At 47.9% G+C, this 11,830-nt stretch overlaps 1 protein-coding gene across 4 annotated transcripts in view; it reads right to left on the bottom strand.

The window, feature by feature from the left end:
• Positions 1 to 7,388: 7,388 nt before the first annotated feature.
• Positions 7,389 to 11,830, bottom strand: part of ETV6 (ETS variant transcription factor 6) — a 251,012-nt gene continuing 246,570 nt past the window's right edge. For all 4 annotated transcript variants that reach the window (XM_042945815.1, XM_042945814.1, XM_042945813.1 and 1 more), the window contains one exon: positions 7,389 to 10,615. In XM_042945815.1, coding sequence (XP_042801749.1) covers positions 10,510 to 10,615 — 106 coding nt within the window. In that variant the 3' untranslated portion in view covers positions 7,389 to 10,509. The remainder of the gene's footprint in view (positions 10,616 to 11,830) is intronic.

The following is an 11,830-nucleotide window of genomic DNA, read 5'->3' as shown; positions in this document are numbered from 1 at the left end:
TCATGGGCAGCTCTCCCTTGCACGTGGCCACGTGCCATGCCATCCCTGGCACTGAGGCAATGTCTGAAGATAGCCATGGTGGCGAGTGCTGGGAGCACAGGGAGAGAATGAGGCATCCACTAGCAAGGGAACTTCATCGGGGTGTCTAGAACCCTGATTACACCTAAGCAGGTTAAACCAAAACCAAGATTTCTCTTGCAACAGAAAAGTATTTGTTTGGTTTGGGAATAAACTCATCTTTGGGGGAATCAGTACTGGGAGCTTGTAAGGGAAAGGGAAAGGGAAAGGGAAAGGGAAAGGGAAAGGGAAGGGAAGGGATGGGAAGGGACAGGAAGGAAAGGAAAGGAAAGGGCTTCAAACCAAATTGCTCAAAGCAGATTTTGAATTCCTTGGAGAATTTGCATTTATCTACTGATTTCACTAAGCAGGTCTAAGCTGATGCAAATGGCATGTGCAGGTTTTACTAGGAGGAAGGAGCTGGGGGAGGGGAACGGCTTCCAGACCTCCAATCTAGGAGCAGACTCCTCCTTTGGGAGGCTGGCAGAGGAAGGCTGTTCCGACTTCCCAGGTGGTGTCGCAAGGTAATCTACCCCATTCTGGTCAAGGTCTTGGCTAAGGGCCATATGTGTCTTGAGGAGGTAAAGTGACAATTCAGTGGATTAGAAACAAAAGGCCAACATCCTTTAGCAGTGGCCATTGGGTGACTTTCTCACTTGGAATTCTACGGAATCAGAATTACAGACATTGGCAGTGTGTATGAGTTGTGGGGAGGGTTTGTCAAGGCATGAAAGGGGAAAGGGAACTAACAAGTATGTACTAAGATTGTTACACATTTTCTTTACTGGATCGCTTCAGTGGTGCTTTGAGAACAAAATTCTTTAAGAAACTGAGGCCCAAATCTTCAGTGAATTGCTTGAGATAGTGTTAAGTGGGCCTAGGACCTAGTATGGCTGCTGTTCCCCCCGGCGTTGGGTGCCAAGATTCATCTCTGGAAACAGAAGATTCTTGAGCTGCTCAGGTGCACCCTTCCCTTTCCTGACAGAAAAGCAGGAGGTCCGGCAGTGAGCAGGATGGTCCGGACCTCCTGGTTTCCCCGAGCGGCCAGACTTCTAGGGCTTTGTGATGCGGCCCCCTCAGGTTCAAGGACTCTCCTCAAAAGTACTGTTCTAATTTCTCAGTTTCCAAATGGAACCCAAATCACATTGTTTTGTGCACATGGGAGCTGAGCCACGACTTCCTTAACAAGAGGGAGAGAAACAAAATCAAGGAAACTCACAAACCAATTTTAAACAGAATGAAATCCACACGTTTCCTACAGCAATTGAACTGAACAAAACCAGATGAAAATATTCCCCATATATCTGAAGCGAGGCAGTATTTCCCTTGCGTTGAGTCCATGGCCACAAGTAAATACCATGGAGTGCTCAGGTGCTCCACGAGGCTGAGAATTTGGCTCCCTGCAAATGCTGGGCTGGGGGCCCTGGCTCCGACCGCCATGGGACGTGGGAGGGCTCAGATAGCCCCTCACCTGGGGGCCCTCTGACCCCTCATTTGTGAAGTGATGGGGTTGCACCCGCTCTCTGGTGTCTGAACCAAAACAGAATAAGATATGGGGCGCCTGGGTGGCTCAGTCGGTTGAGCGTCCGACTTCAGCTCAGGTCATGATCTCACAGCTCATGAGTTCGAGCCCCGCATTGGGCTCTGTGCTGACAGCTCAGAGCCTGGAGCCTGCTTCTGCTTCTATGTCTCCCTCTCTCTCTCTGCCCCTAACCCACTCACATTCTGTCTCTGTCTCTCTCAAAAATAAATAAACATTAAAAAAAAATTTAAAAAAAACAGAATAAGATAGAAACAGTGGAAACTTCTCAGAAGGTAGCGTTTTGGAGAATTCTGATGTGTAGAGCTGATCAGAGCAGGGCTTCTCTGGGTAAAGCAGCGGTTGTTGGCTCACGGGATCCAGAGCAAAGCATAAAAATAATAGCAGGTGGGGTGCCTGGGTGGCTTAGTCACTTAAGGATCTGACGTCAGCTCAGGTCACCGTCCCACGGTTCGTGAGTTTGAATCCTTCACCGGGCTCTCTGCTGTCAGCATGGAGCCCACTTCGGATCCTCTGTCCTTCTCTCCCTGCCCCTCCCCTGCTTGTGCTCTCTCTCTCTCAAAAATAAATAAATAAACAGCAAAAAAATATCAGCAGGTAACTTTACTGTGCCAAACACATTTCTGACCCCTTTCTCTGTAAAAGCTGATCTACTCCTCACAACTGTCCTCCTGAGGTAGTGCTATTATCAGCAGCATCCCAGTTTTACATTTGAGGCAACTGCGATAGAGAGAGGGTGAGTAAGTTGCCTGAGGTCACACAGCTGGAGAAAGGGAGTGGGGATGGGACCTGGCATTCGGACTTTGCACCTGTTTAACCACTCAGCTCTGTTGCTCTCACACCAGCTGGTTGGGCAACCAGCCTGTGCAAGGGGTACAAAACCAAAATCAGAATGGAATAAATCAGAACCTTGGTACCAGTGAACTCAGGTCTCTCCATCTAGGACTCCCGACGTGACTGGCAGAATGAAAGGTGGATACCAAAGCCCAAGCAGACAGATTTCTCCGGTGGACAAACCAATGTCCTTGCTAGTGTCGCCCTATCTCTGATGCCAGTCTTGCTCCTGACACAGCAGGTCACACCTGGATCTTGTAGGCGGCTCCCCCCGGCCTGAGGCCCACCGCCTAAAAATGTTGCTTTGCCTAGAGTTGTAATCGGCTGCACCCTGAGACCAGACGATGCAGTGTGCAATGCTGTTTACTAGGAATGGGCGATTTATTTTATTATGTAGTTTAAAAATCGTTTAATATGCCTCCCCAAAGGCCGCCTACTTCAGGCATTCGGCAAAGGAAAGGGAAAAAGGGAATATGAACTGCAGAACAGTGAAAAGTGTGTTGCCAACATGACAGACAGAAGAAACAATTTTAAAACACATTTTGAAGATGGCTTCCTTACAGCAGACATGTAATATATCTCTGTCTTTTATGTGTGAGTGACTAACGCTACCCAGTTATGAATGGAAAGAAAACCGTCTTTTAAGATGGTTATAGATAAAGTGGAAATGGGAGAATATGTTCCGTGCATATCAGAGATGTCTTATTTTGTACATAAAAAAGTTGCTGTTTCTCCCAGTCTGTAGCTTGCCTTTGCATTTCCTTAATGGGATCTTTTGAAGAACAAATTTTAATTTTGATGAAGCTCAATTTGTCAGAAAAACATCCCCCCCCCCCCAGGGGCACCTGGGCGGCTCAGTCAGTTAAGCGTCCAACTTCGGTTCAGGTCATGAACTTGGGGTCCGTGAGTTTGAGGTCCATGAACTTGGGGTCCTGCTGTGCTGACAGCTCAGAGTCTGGATCCTGCTTCTGATTCTGTGTCTCCCTCTCTCTCTGCCCCTCCCCTACTTGCGCTCTCTCTCTCTCTCTCAAAAAATAAACATCAAAAAAGTTTTTTTCTTTTATGGGTTGTGTGTCTGGCATCATATGTAAGAAGTCATTGTCTAACCAAAGGTCACAAAGATTTTCTGACTTCACACCCTCATTCACTGATTCAGATACACATATGCCAGGCGCCATTCAAGGGGCTGGTCGTATAAAGGCACATGAAACACTCCCCTCCCCTCTGAGAGCCTGAGTGGGGGACAGAGGCGCATGAACCCTCCGTTGTAGGCGGCATTTAGTTGCTTTTACGGAAGCACTTGCAGCTGTAACACCGAGGAGAGAGTGCATAGTGCTACCAGAGTCATCAGAGGAAGCCAAGGTCAACTCAGGGGGTCTGATATGGGCTCTCATGATCAAGACTCTGGGTTTTTTGTTTTTTTAATTTTATTATTATTTTTTTAGAGGGAGAGAGTGCTAGCCGGGGAGAGGAGCAGAAGGAGAGAGAGACAGAACCTCAGACAAGCTCCACACTCAGCACGGAGCCCTATGTGGGGCTCAATCCCACAACCCTGGGATCATGATCTGAGCCTAAAACGAGAGTCAGTCATTCAACTGACTGAGCCACCCAAGTGCTTCAAGACTGAGTCATTTTTTTTGTTTGTTTATTTTGAGAGCGAGCAAGCATGTGTGTGAGCAAGGGAGGGGCAGAGAGGGAGAGATAGAGGATCCCAAGCAGGCTCCTCACTGTCAGTGCGGAATCCCATCCAGGGCTCGAATTCACGAGCCGGGAGATCATGACCTGAGCCAAAATCTAGAGCTGGATGCTTCACCGACTGAGCCCCCCACGTTCCCCGAGATCAACTAGTTCTTAATTTAAAAAAAGAATGAATCTTTAAGTGCGACAGTGAGGACAGTGCCCCAAGACCGTTGGCTTATCATGTCAACATTTTGGGCAGTTTGGATGGAACATCTGCTCATGTATCCTATTGTCTTTTGAAACGAGGAATTCATCATCAGCTTTCTATCTGCTTACAGTGATCATGATTGGTGTTTCTAGAAGCTGAAAGAGAGACAGTGATGCCAGGAATTCCCATTCCCTACCATAAGGACGGCGACCGTGAGGCATCCGGTTAGGGCCACCTGTATTAGAGTCCAGTACCTGAATAGCTGTCCCTTTATTTGGTCAAGAGGCTTTTGATCATGGTGTGCATTCTTGTCGCTGCCCTACATGGAGAAGAAACCAACTTCTTGCAGAGCAGACTGGCCCTGGGGACTTTTCTAGGAAGGAACTGGCCGAGGAATGCACCAAAGAGATTCCGCATTAGGGTCAGAATCTCGGGGCTGAAAGGGAGAGAAGAACTGGCATCTTGCTACTCAAAGTGGGTGGGGGGCTTGGCGAAAGTAGTGCCAAATTTCAAGCCTCACTCAGAGGGAGAACAAGCCGATCTTCTGCCCGAATTCGCAAGATGTTGATATTACTGGCAGGATCTGCTTTTTACCAAGATCCCTGGTGATTCATGAATACTTCTCAGGTTTGGGAAGCACTGATCTAATCCAGTGTTTCTGGAGTCTCCTGCCAATACCCTGGCTACGTGGTCATCTGGGCTCTGCTTCATAACTCCAGGGCCAGACAGCCAAGGTCAGGGAGTAGATGAGAATGATCCTTTTACTTTTCTTTTTAGGTTAGGCTGGTTGGGCAGATAAGTGGACATAAGTGAGTAAATAGTTGTGCTCTAATTTGCAAGGGCAGGTCAACCATTAGAGCTACCCTTTAAAATAGCTCATCTTTATGGCAAACAGACTGCTTCAAAGATTTGGAGGGAGGGAGAAGAGGACTTGAAATGTGGTTCTTTGTCCATTGAGCCTCGTTCCACAGTATATTTAGTATTAGGAAAAATATAGCATCAGTGTGTGTGAATACTGTGAATGCAAATTCCTTGTTATCGATTCCGTGTACTTACTGTTCAGATGGCCACACACTTCTTTATACCAAAACGAACAAACTGATGCTAGCAGTGGCTCCCAGACTTTAGCGGGCATCAGAATCATCTGGAAAGCTTGTTAAAAAAATTGTTAAGCCCTCCCCTCTCCCGCCAAAGTTTTTGCTTCAGTTTAGGGGACAGAAACTGATAATTTGCATTTCTAGCAACCCCCAGGTGATGCTAATGCTGAGTTATAAAAATAGTAACGCCCAGATGTATTATTAGCACCTCAGGAAATCTATAGACACTCATGAGTGGATACTGTGCTCTGATGATATGGAATATAGGGCCAAATATCACCAATCCATGGTCAGGGAAGACAGAGTACCCCGGGGGCAACGTAAATACAGAAATAATCTGATTGCTTTCAAACTTCTACTTCCCAAACCTTCATCTGAGTTGCTAACAAGCAATTTCATTTGCTTCATTTTCCTTTCTTTTAGTTTCCACCCACCTCTGACGGCAGACAGATAGTTCTGGTTGACTGCAGGATGTTTGATATTGAAATCACAAGTGCCTACTCACTGGCAAGTGGCAAGACTGGCCAGTGTCACTGAGACATTCTGAGCACGGGGGGTGGGGGCGGGGCTCTGAGTTGTGCGATGACCTCCCAGGTCACTGTGGTCCCCTGTGTAGTCCTGGGCCCTACCCCATACTTGTGCCATTATCACCGACAGGCTCACACCCATGATTTCAGTAGAATGAAGGAGCAGTTCTATTGTTGGAGGACCCCGGAATCCCCTCAGTCGGCAGGGAGCTGGTAAATGTTTGGCACAGCACGGGACCCAAGCATCTCCCGTCGGGGTTCTTTCCGGCAGATTTCTCCACCTGCGGCAGATGCTCAGATCTGAACGGTTTGCTCTGACCTTTCTGGTGCCGCTTGTCCAAAGACTGCCTGCAGACTGCTCGGGGACAGAGGCTGCCTGCCAGTGAAAAACCATGACACTGCTTTATACTGTAATTGAGTGGAGACAGGATTTAGCTCATTGGCGTACCTTGCCTGCATTGACTCTATTCCATATTATTAAAAACAGAGACTTGGTCCTTTTTTTTTTTTTTTTTATAAAAAATTTATTGAGATGATGCAATTATAGGCTTTTCTTTAAAAATTATTTGCAACTCACTGGCCCTGAGAAAAGGCATTTGTTTTTTGTTTTTTTTTTCTTTTTTTTTTGTTACATTCATTTGATTCAGTCCCTTATACACCCCACACCTCATAAACAACAAGAGATTAGAAATTAAACAAAAAAAAAAAAAAAAAGGAGAAAAAGAAATCCTAGATTCATCCTGGTTTGCAGTCACAAAGAGAAATCTTCAAGAATGTTCACTTGGCATGTGTGAAAGATTCAGGGAGTTTGTAGTTGTTTAGTGTTGATGCAGATGGGGCCAAAAGAGGATCAGGTTAGTCTTCCGCGGTTTTTAGACAGGCAGGGATTATTGCCACCCCCACCCCCCCCTCCCACCATGGCTTCCTTGTCTCACTGCCTTCCTTCCAGATTTCTGCTCAGAAGGGGAGCAGGCCGAGCGGGTGAAAACCGACTAGCACCGAATGCTAGGGGAAAAACACAAAAGCAAAAACAACCTGCCCTTTGTTCTTCGTGTGTTTTCCCAAATCTCTCATCTTCAGGTTCCTGGGTGGGAATGGGTCAAATGGGGGATCTGGCCAGGCTGGATCTCAATCCTCCTTCTGTCCCTGGCATGCTGTCTGTTCCTTGGGCAAGTCATACTAACCTCCTGGATACTCGAGTCTCCCTTCTGCAGAAGGGAGTGAATGTTTCAAAAACGTATTCCGAGTTGGAGCCTAGGCAGTGAAAGGGGGAGACGGTGGGTACTTAGTCATTTAGGCGAATCCTGTCAGAGCCATCGAAGTTTCAGCTAAAGCTACATTCCCATTTGGACAAGGTATCAGGGTAAAAAGACCCTGGGTCGGTGGGTGCCAAATACACCATCGAAAGGAGAAAATTCATCAGTGTGTTATTCCTCTTATTCTGTGGGCAGCTCCCTGCCCCCCCCCCCCCAAAAAAAAAAAAAGGATTCAGGACACTGGTGATGCTGTCTTAGGCAAGACTAAGTTGCCTTGGGACAAAAAGAGATCATGTTAAGAGCCACATAGCTAGTCCCGCTAATTGCCACTGCTTTCTTCTGATCAAGAGGAGGCAACCTCGCTAACCCAGGGTGCAGGGAAGAGAAAATGCTAGAGAATTTCTAGCTAGAGATACAAGTGAGAGCGACCATCTCAGACACAGCTGAAGGGAGCTCTCCCCGCTCTGCAGTGCTCGTCCACATTCTCCTTTCCCAATTTCTGATCTTGCAAGCCCAGGACTCACATGGCAGCGGTAGGGAAAGGCCAGCTATTCAGATCACGGATGTGCTTTTAATTTGGTCCCAGGTGACATGTTCATCGCCCCTCATACTTAGTGTTGAAGTAAGGAATTTCATACTGGATAGACCCTACAGGTAGAGCCTAAGCTCTTGGAGGGCAGGGGTTGTTGCGCCTGATTTCCTCTTTGAATCCCTCACAGTGTCTAGAAGGTGCTTCATCCAAGTTTGCTGAATGGAACCGGAGATCTTTGGGGTCTGCGGTGTGTAAACAACCGCATCCCTGGTGTCGGCACTGCCCGGGTGTCAGCTCAGAGAATAAATGAGGACGGCTTTTGCCATTAAGGGAATCAGCAGAAAGTTCTTACTGGTAATACCGGGGTAGGAAATAAGGAGCACGTTGGAATTAGTGCTTTCTACAAGCAGGTGAGGGTGTCACCATCCTAAGTTTTACCTATTCTTACAGGGTATTGCTTTAAATACAGAGATCCTTGGGGGAAAAGGGAATTTCCCTCCATAATTCAGCTGTAATATTCTTTGAACAGAAAGAGCTGGAGTCCTTACGTATGGGTAAAGTGAACAGAATGAGATGTTCTCATCTTAGGAAAGAGCGACATCACGCCCTGGTCTCTGCTTTCATAGCCACACAAAGGGCCTCAGTAAAAATCCACCTTTTCTCTCCAGCCCTTCGACTCAATGGCCTTCCCAATACACCAGGTTTTTGGCTTAATCTCTCCAGTTGCAATCCAACATCAGTCATCTTAGAGGCTGGACAACGAATCAGTGCATGCTGCTGAATGCTCTTGAAAGACATCTGGAGCGTGCTGGGGTCCAGCTGACTTTCACCACCATTCAAGTGGCCCGAGACCAAACCCTTCCTTCATCAGCAGGTCCCTGACCTCACTGCAAGCCCGGCCTTCTGGAAGGTAGAGTTGGTGGATCGTGTGACAGTGGAGGAGGCTGGCCACCTGTATGTGTCTATCTGTGGTCTGATAAGGGGCAGGAACAGAGCACAACTGAAGGACCTCGAAGGGCTCCTTGATTCCAGTGTCCTTGACCCGCAGTCAATCTGTCCTTCCCTCTCCCCAGGCTGGTGTCCTTGTCAATAAGGCTGGGGGAGAACTCTTCCTGCCTGCGTTCCTCCAACCCCCACCTCCCTGATTTGCTCAGAAGTGGCTTGAGAAGACACCCAGGGATCTGGCAGCAGCATCTAGATGTGCCGCTGACGACGTGCACATGTACCCTGGGGAGCTGTGAGATGCTCACCCAACCAAGGAGAGAAAACTAGAGAAACGAGGAGGGGGTGCTGTGTAAGGCGGGTCTAATCTTTTGGATTAAAAAACGGCCGTCCTTCTAAGATTGGATTCTGAACCTGTATTAAAAGAGTCAGTTCAGATGGCTAGAAAAGGAAAAAAAAATCTCAAAGAGCTTTCTAAAAATATGTGTTATCATCAAAAGTACTAAGGGGTGGCACTTCCCTCATTTTACAAGACACTGTGGACCTTATTTCGAGGCGAGAAAGAGCCACGAATGGGTGAAACACAGCGATGAAAGGAGAAGAGAAAAAGGTCACAGATCTGACGAGTTTCCTGTCTGCCCAGGCTGGGCAAACATCAGTAGCAAGCGAGACTGTGTACTCCAGGGTCCTCCCCTCTCCAATGCCCTGTGTCCCGTGGGGGCCAGGAAACTTTTAAAAAGCCCAGGAATTTTTAAAAAGTTAGGTGAGGGCATGAAACTGACCACAAGGTGGCCTTTGGGAACCTTGCAGGACCTGCAAGTTAATCCCAAGAGGCTGGGGCCTTCCAAATAACACAGCCTTCCATCCTGATCTTCTGTCCTGCGGCACCACCAAGCCCTGGGGTGCTCACAGCCACGGCCGGGGGCAGCCAGCTGGACTGACGCTTATCTCTCTGGAGGACCACAGCACCTGTGAAGTTTGGGGCCTCCCTCTGATAGGCAGCCAGATGTCCGGATGTGGGTTGGATTATTATTATTATTTATTATTTATTTTCTTTTTTGCGCAGTGCCGCTGCAAAGCACCCAGACCGCTGATTCCATTGGAGCATCACCAACTCCCAAGACTGTCCTGGAGGCTGGACTCTGCTAAAAGGTATCTGAAACTCAACAGCAGGCAGGGAGGGAGAGGCAGGGGAGGAAAGAGCGAGAGGGAGAAAAAGAGCGCTCTCCTTTTCACTTTATCCTTTTTAAAAGCATCTTTTTTTTTTTTTTTTTTTCCCCAGCCAAGACCCAAGAGCAACAGGAACAAACCTGATCCACGTGGCAGGATAAAGAGGAACCTGAAACCCTTTGCGTGTGTTTTCTCTTTCCTGACCAGCTGGGTTTGCCGCACTTTGTGAGATTTGCAAAAAAATAGGTATATATAATAGATATATATTTCCATAGGAAAACAACCTCGGATGTCTTCCCCTATGAATGATGAAAAGTCAAACTGCATGGTCTTAAACAAAAAAAACAAAAAACGAAAACACCATGAAACTAACAACAGGTGGACGGGTGAGGGTGAGGAATTACAGATGGAGAGGTTCCAAATGAGGAGGAAACGGGAACCGCGAGTCCCAGGCTCGTGCCCTCGGCCAGAATTCCAGCCCCGCCTTTGCTGGGTGGTTTGTCTAAGGTGCTCTGGGGGCCCTCCCGCTACGCGAGACAGGTGTCACTCCCACTTCTGGGTCTCTTCCTGTTCTAGTCTCAGCCCGCCTGCTCGGCTCGCCTCCAGGCCCCTCGCGGGCAGGGGGTCCCCTGGCTGCTGGCCCGCTGAGGCGGTGGGTTGGTTCCCTCAGCATTCATCTTCTTGGTATATTTGTTCATCCAGCTCCTGGGACTCCAGGTGCTCCAGACGGTCTGTTCGGCCACTCATGATTTCATCCGGGGTTTTCATAAACCTTTGGTGAGAGGAAATGGACGAGCACAGAAGATTACATTTTCCTCCACTTGCCTTCACCTTGAACTCTTAAACTAAAAGCAAAGGCCCCATGATCTCAAATAGCTGGACAGCTATTTGAACTCAGCCAGTAATGCTGACTTAGCACAAACTGGAAGGAGGTGCCCCTTCCTCTGAGTGCTGGAAAAAATGGCAAAATAACTATAAAAACGTCTAGGGTGGCTGTGAGCTGTGTCGTGCATTCCTGTACGACCATACGAGGGAACCCTGGTACAGCTCACTGATCTGCTGTTAGAGAGATTTTCCAATGACCTACGAGAGCTGTATATCCATTTCTATCCCAGACTGTGGGCCCAGGGAATGGTATGCAACACTTGAATTTACCTCAAAAGGATCCAATTAAATGCCAAATGGAAAATTTTCATAAAAGGGCAACTTAGTGGTGCTCTTAGCAGTTAGAAAGGCAAAGAGAATCATTTTCAACGTTATCACTGATCCAGCCAAAATGCTAGCAATGAATCCCCCTTAGCCTGTCCTCCTCTGCAGCTGGGTGCAGACAGCAAGGCTTATCTTCTTATTGGAAATCCTATCAGTGACCTGTCAGGGCCACGATTTCCACGGTGCAGGAAGGTGGCCTGGTTGCAAAGGTTCTGCCCTCACCGGAGTGCCGCTTCCACAGCCCCCTCGGCGCCTGCACACCCTTCTCTTCCCAGACTCTCTGCCCTGCACCAGATGAACGGTCCTAACACATGTCACTCCACATTCGAAAGCCTGTGATGACCACTTAACAGATAAAGCCAAGGATACACTCTTCGGCTTGCCCACCTGGGTTCTCTGTCATCTCTACCCAGGAAACTCTTGTCACCCACCGTTGACGAGCATGAAGCCTTTATTCTAGTCTGGCCAGTCTTTTTTCTTATACACATCATGGCCTTCCCTCCAAACCTCATCTGGCACTCTCTGAGCCCTGCTTATTCTTTGCGCCCTGCCCCTGCATCAAAGAGCCATGCAACAGCACCAGTCCACACTACAATCCTCCTTCCCTCAGTGCCTATAATGCTTGTAAAGACTACCCACAATTTAACACTTCACTTGATTACACACAGGGTTTTACACACCAAGAAGCCTTCATTTTGTGGCAAGTCTGGCTTCCATCCCTCATTTCCTCAAAAATGACCAACTCTTCTCACTAATAGCATGATCCTGTCCTTTCATG

The sequence above is a fragment of the Panthera leo genome, chromosome B4, assembly GCF_018350215.1.
Source record: "Panthera leo isolate Ple1 chromosome B4, P.leo_Ple1_pat1.1, whole genome shotgun sequence".
Classification (NCBI taxonomy): domain Eukaryota; kingdom Metazoa; phylum Chordata; class Mammalia; order Carnivora; family Felidae; genus Panthera; species Panthera leo.
This window is presented reverse-complemented; position numbering and strand designations above follow the sequence as displayed.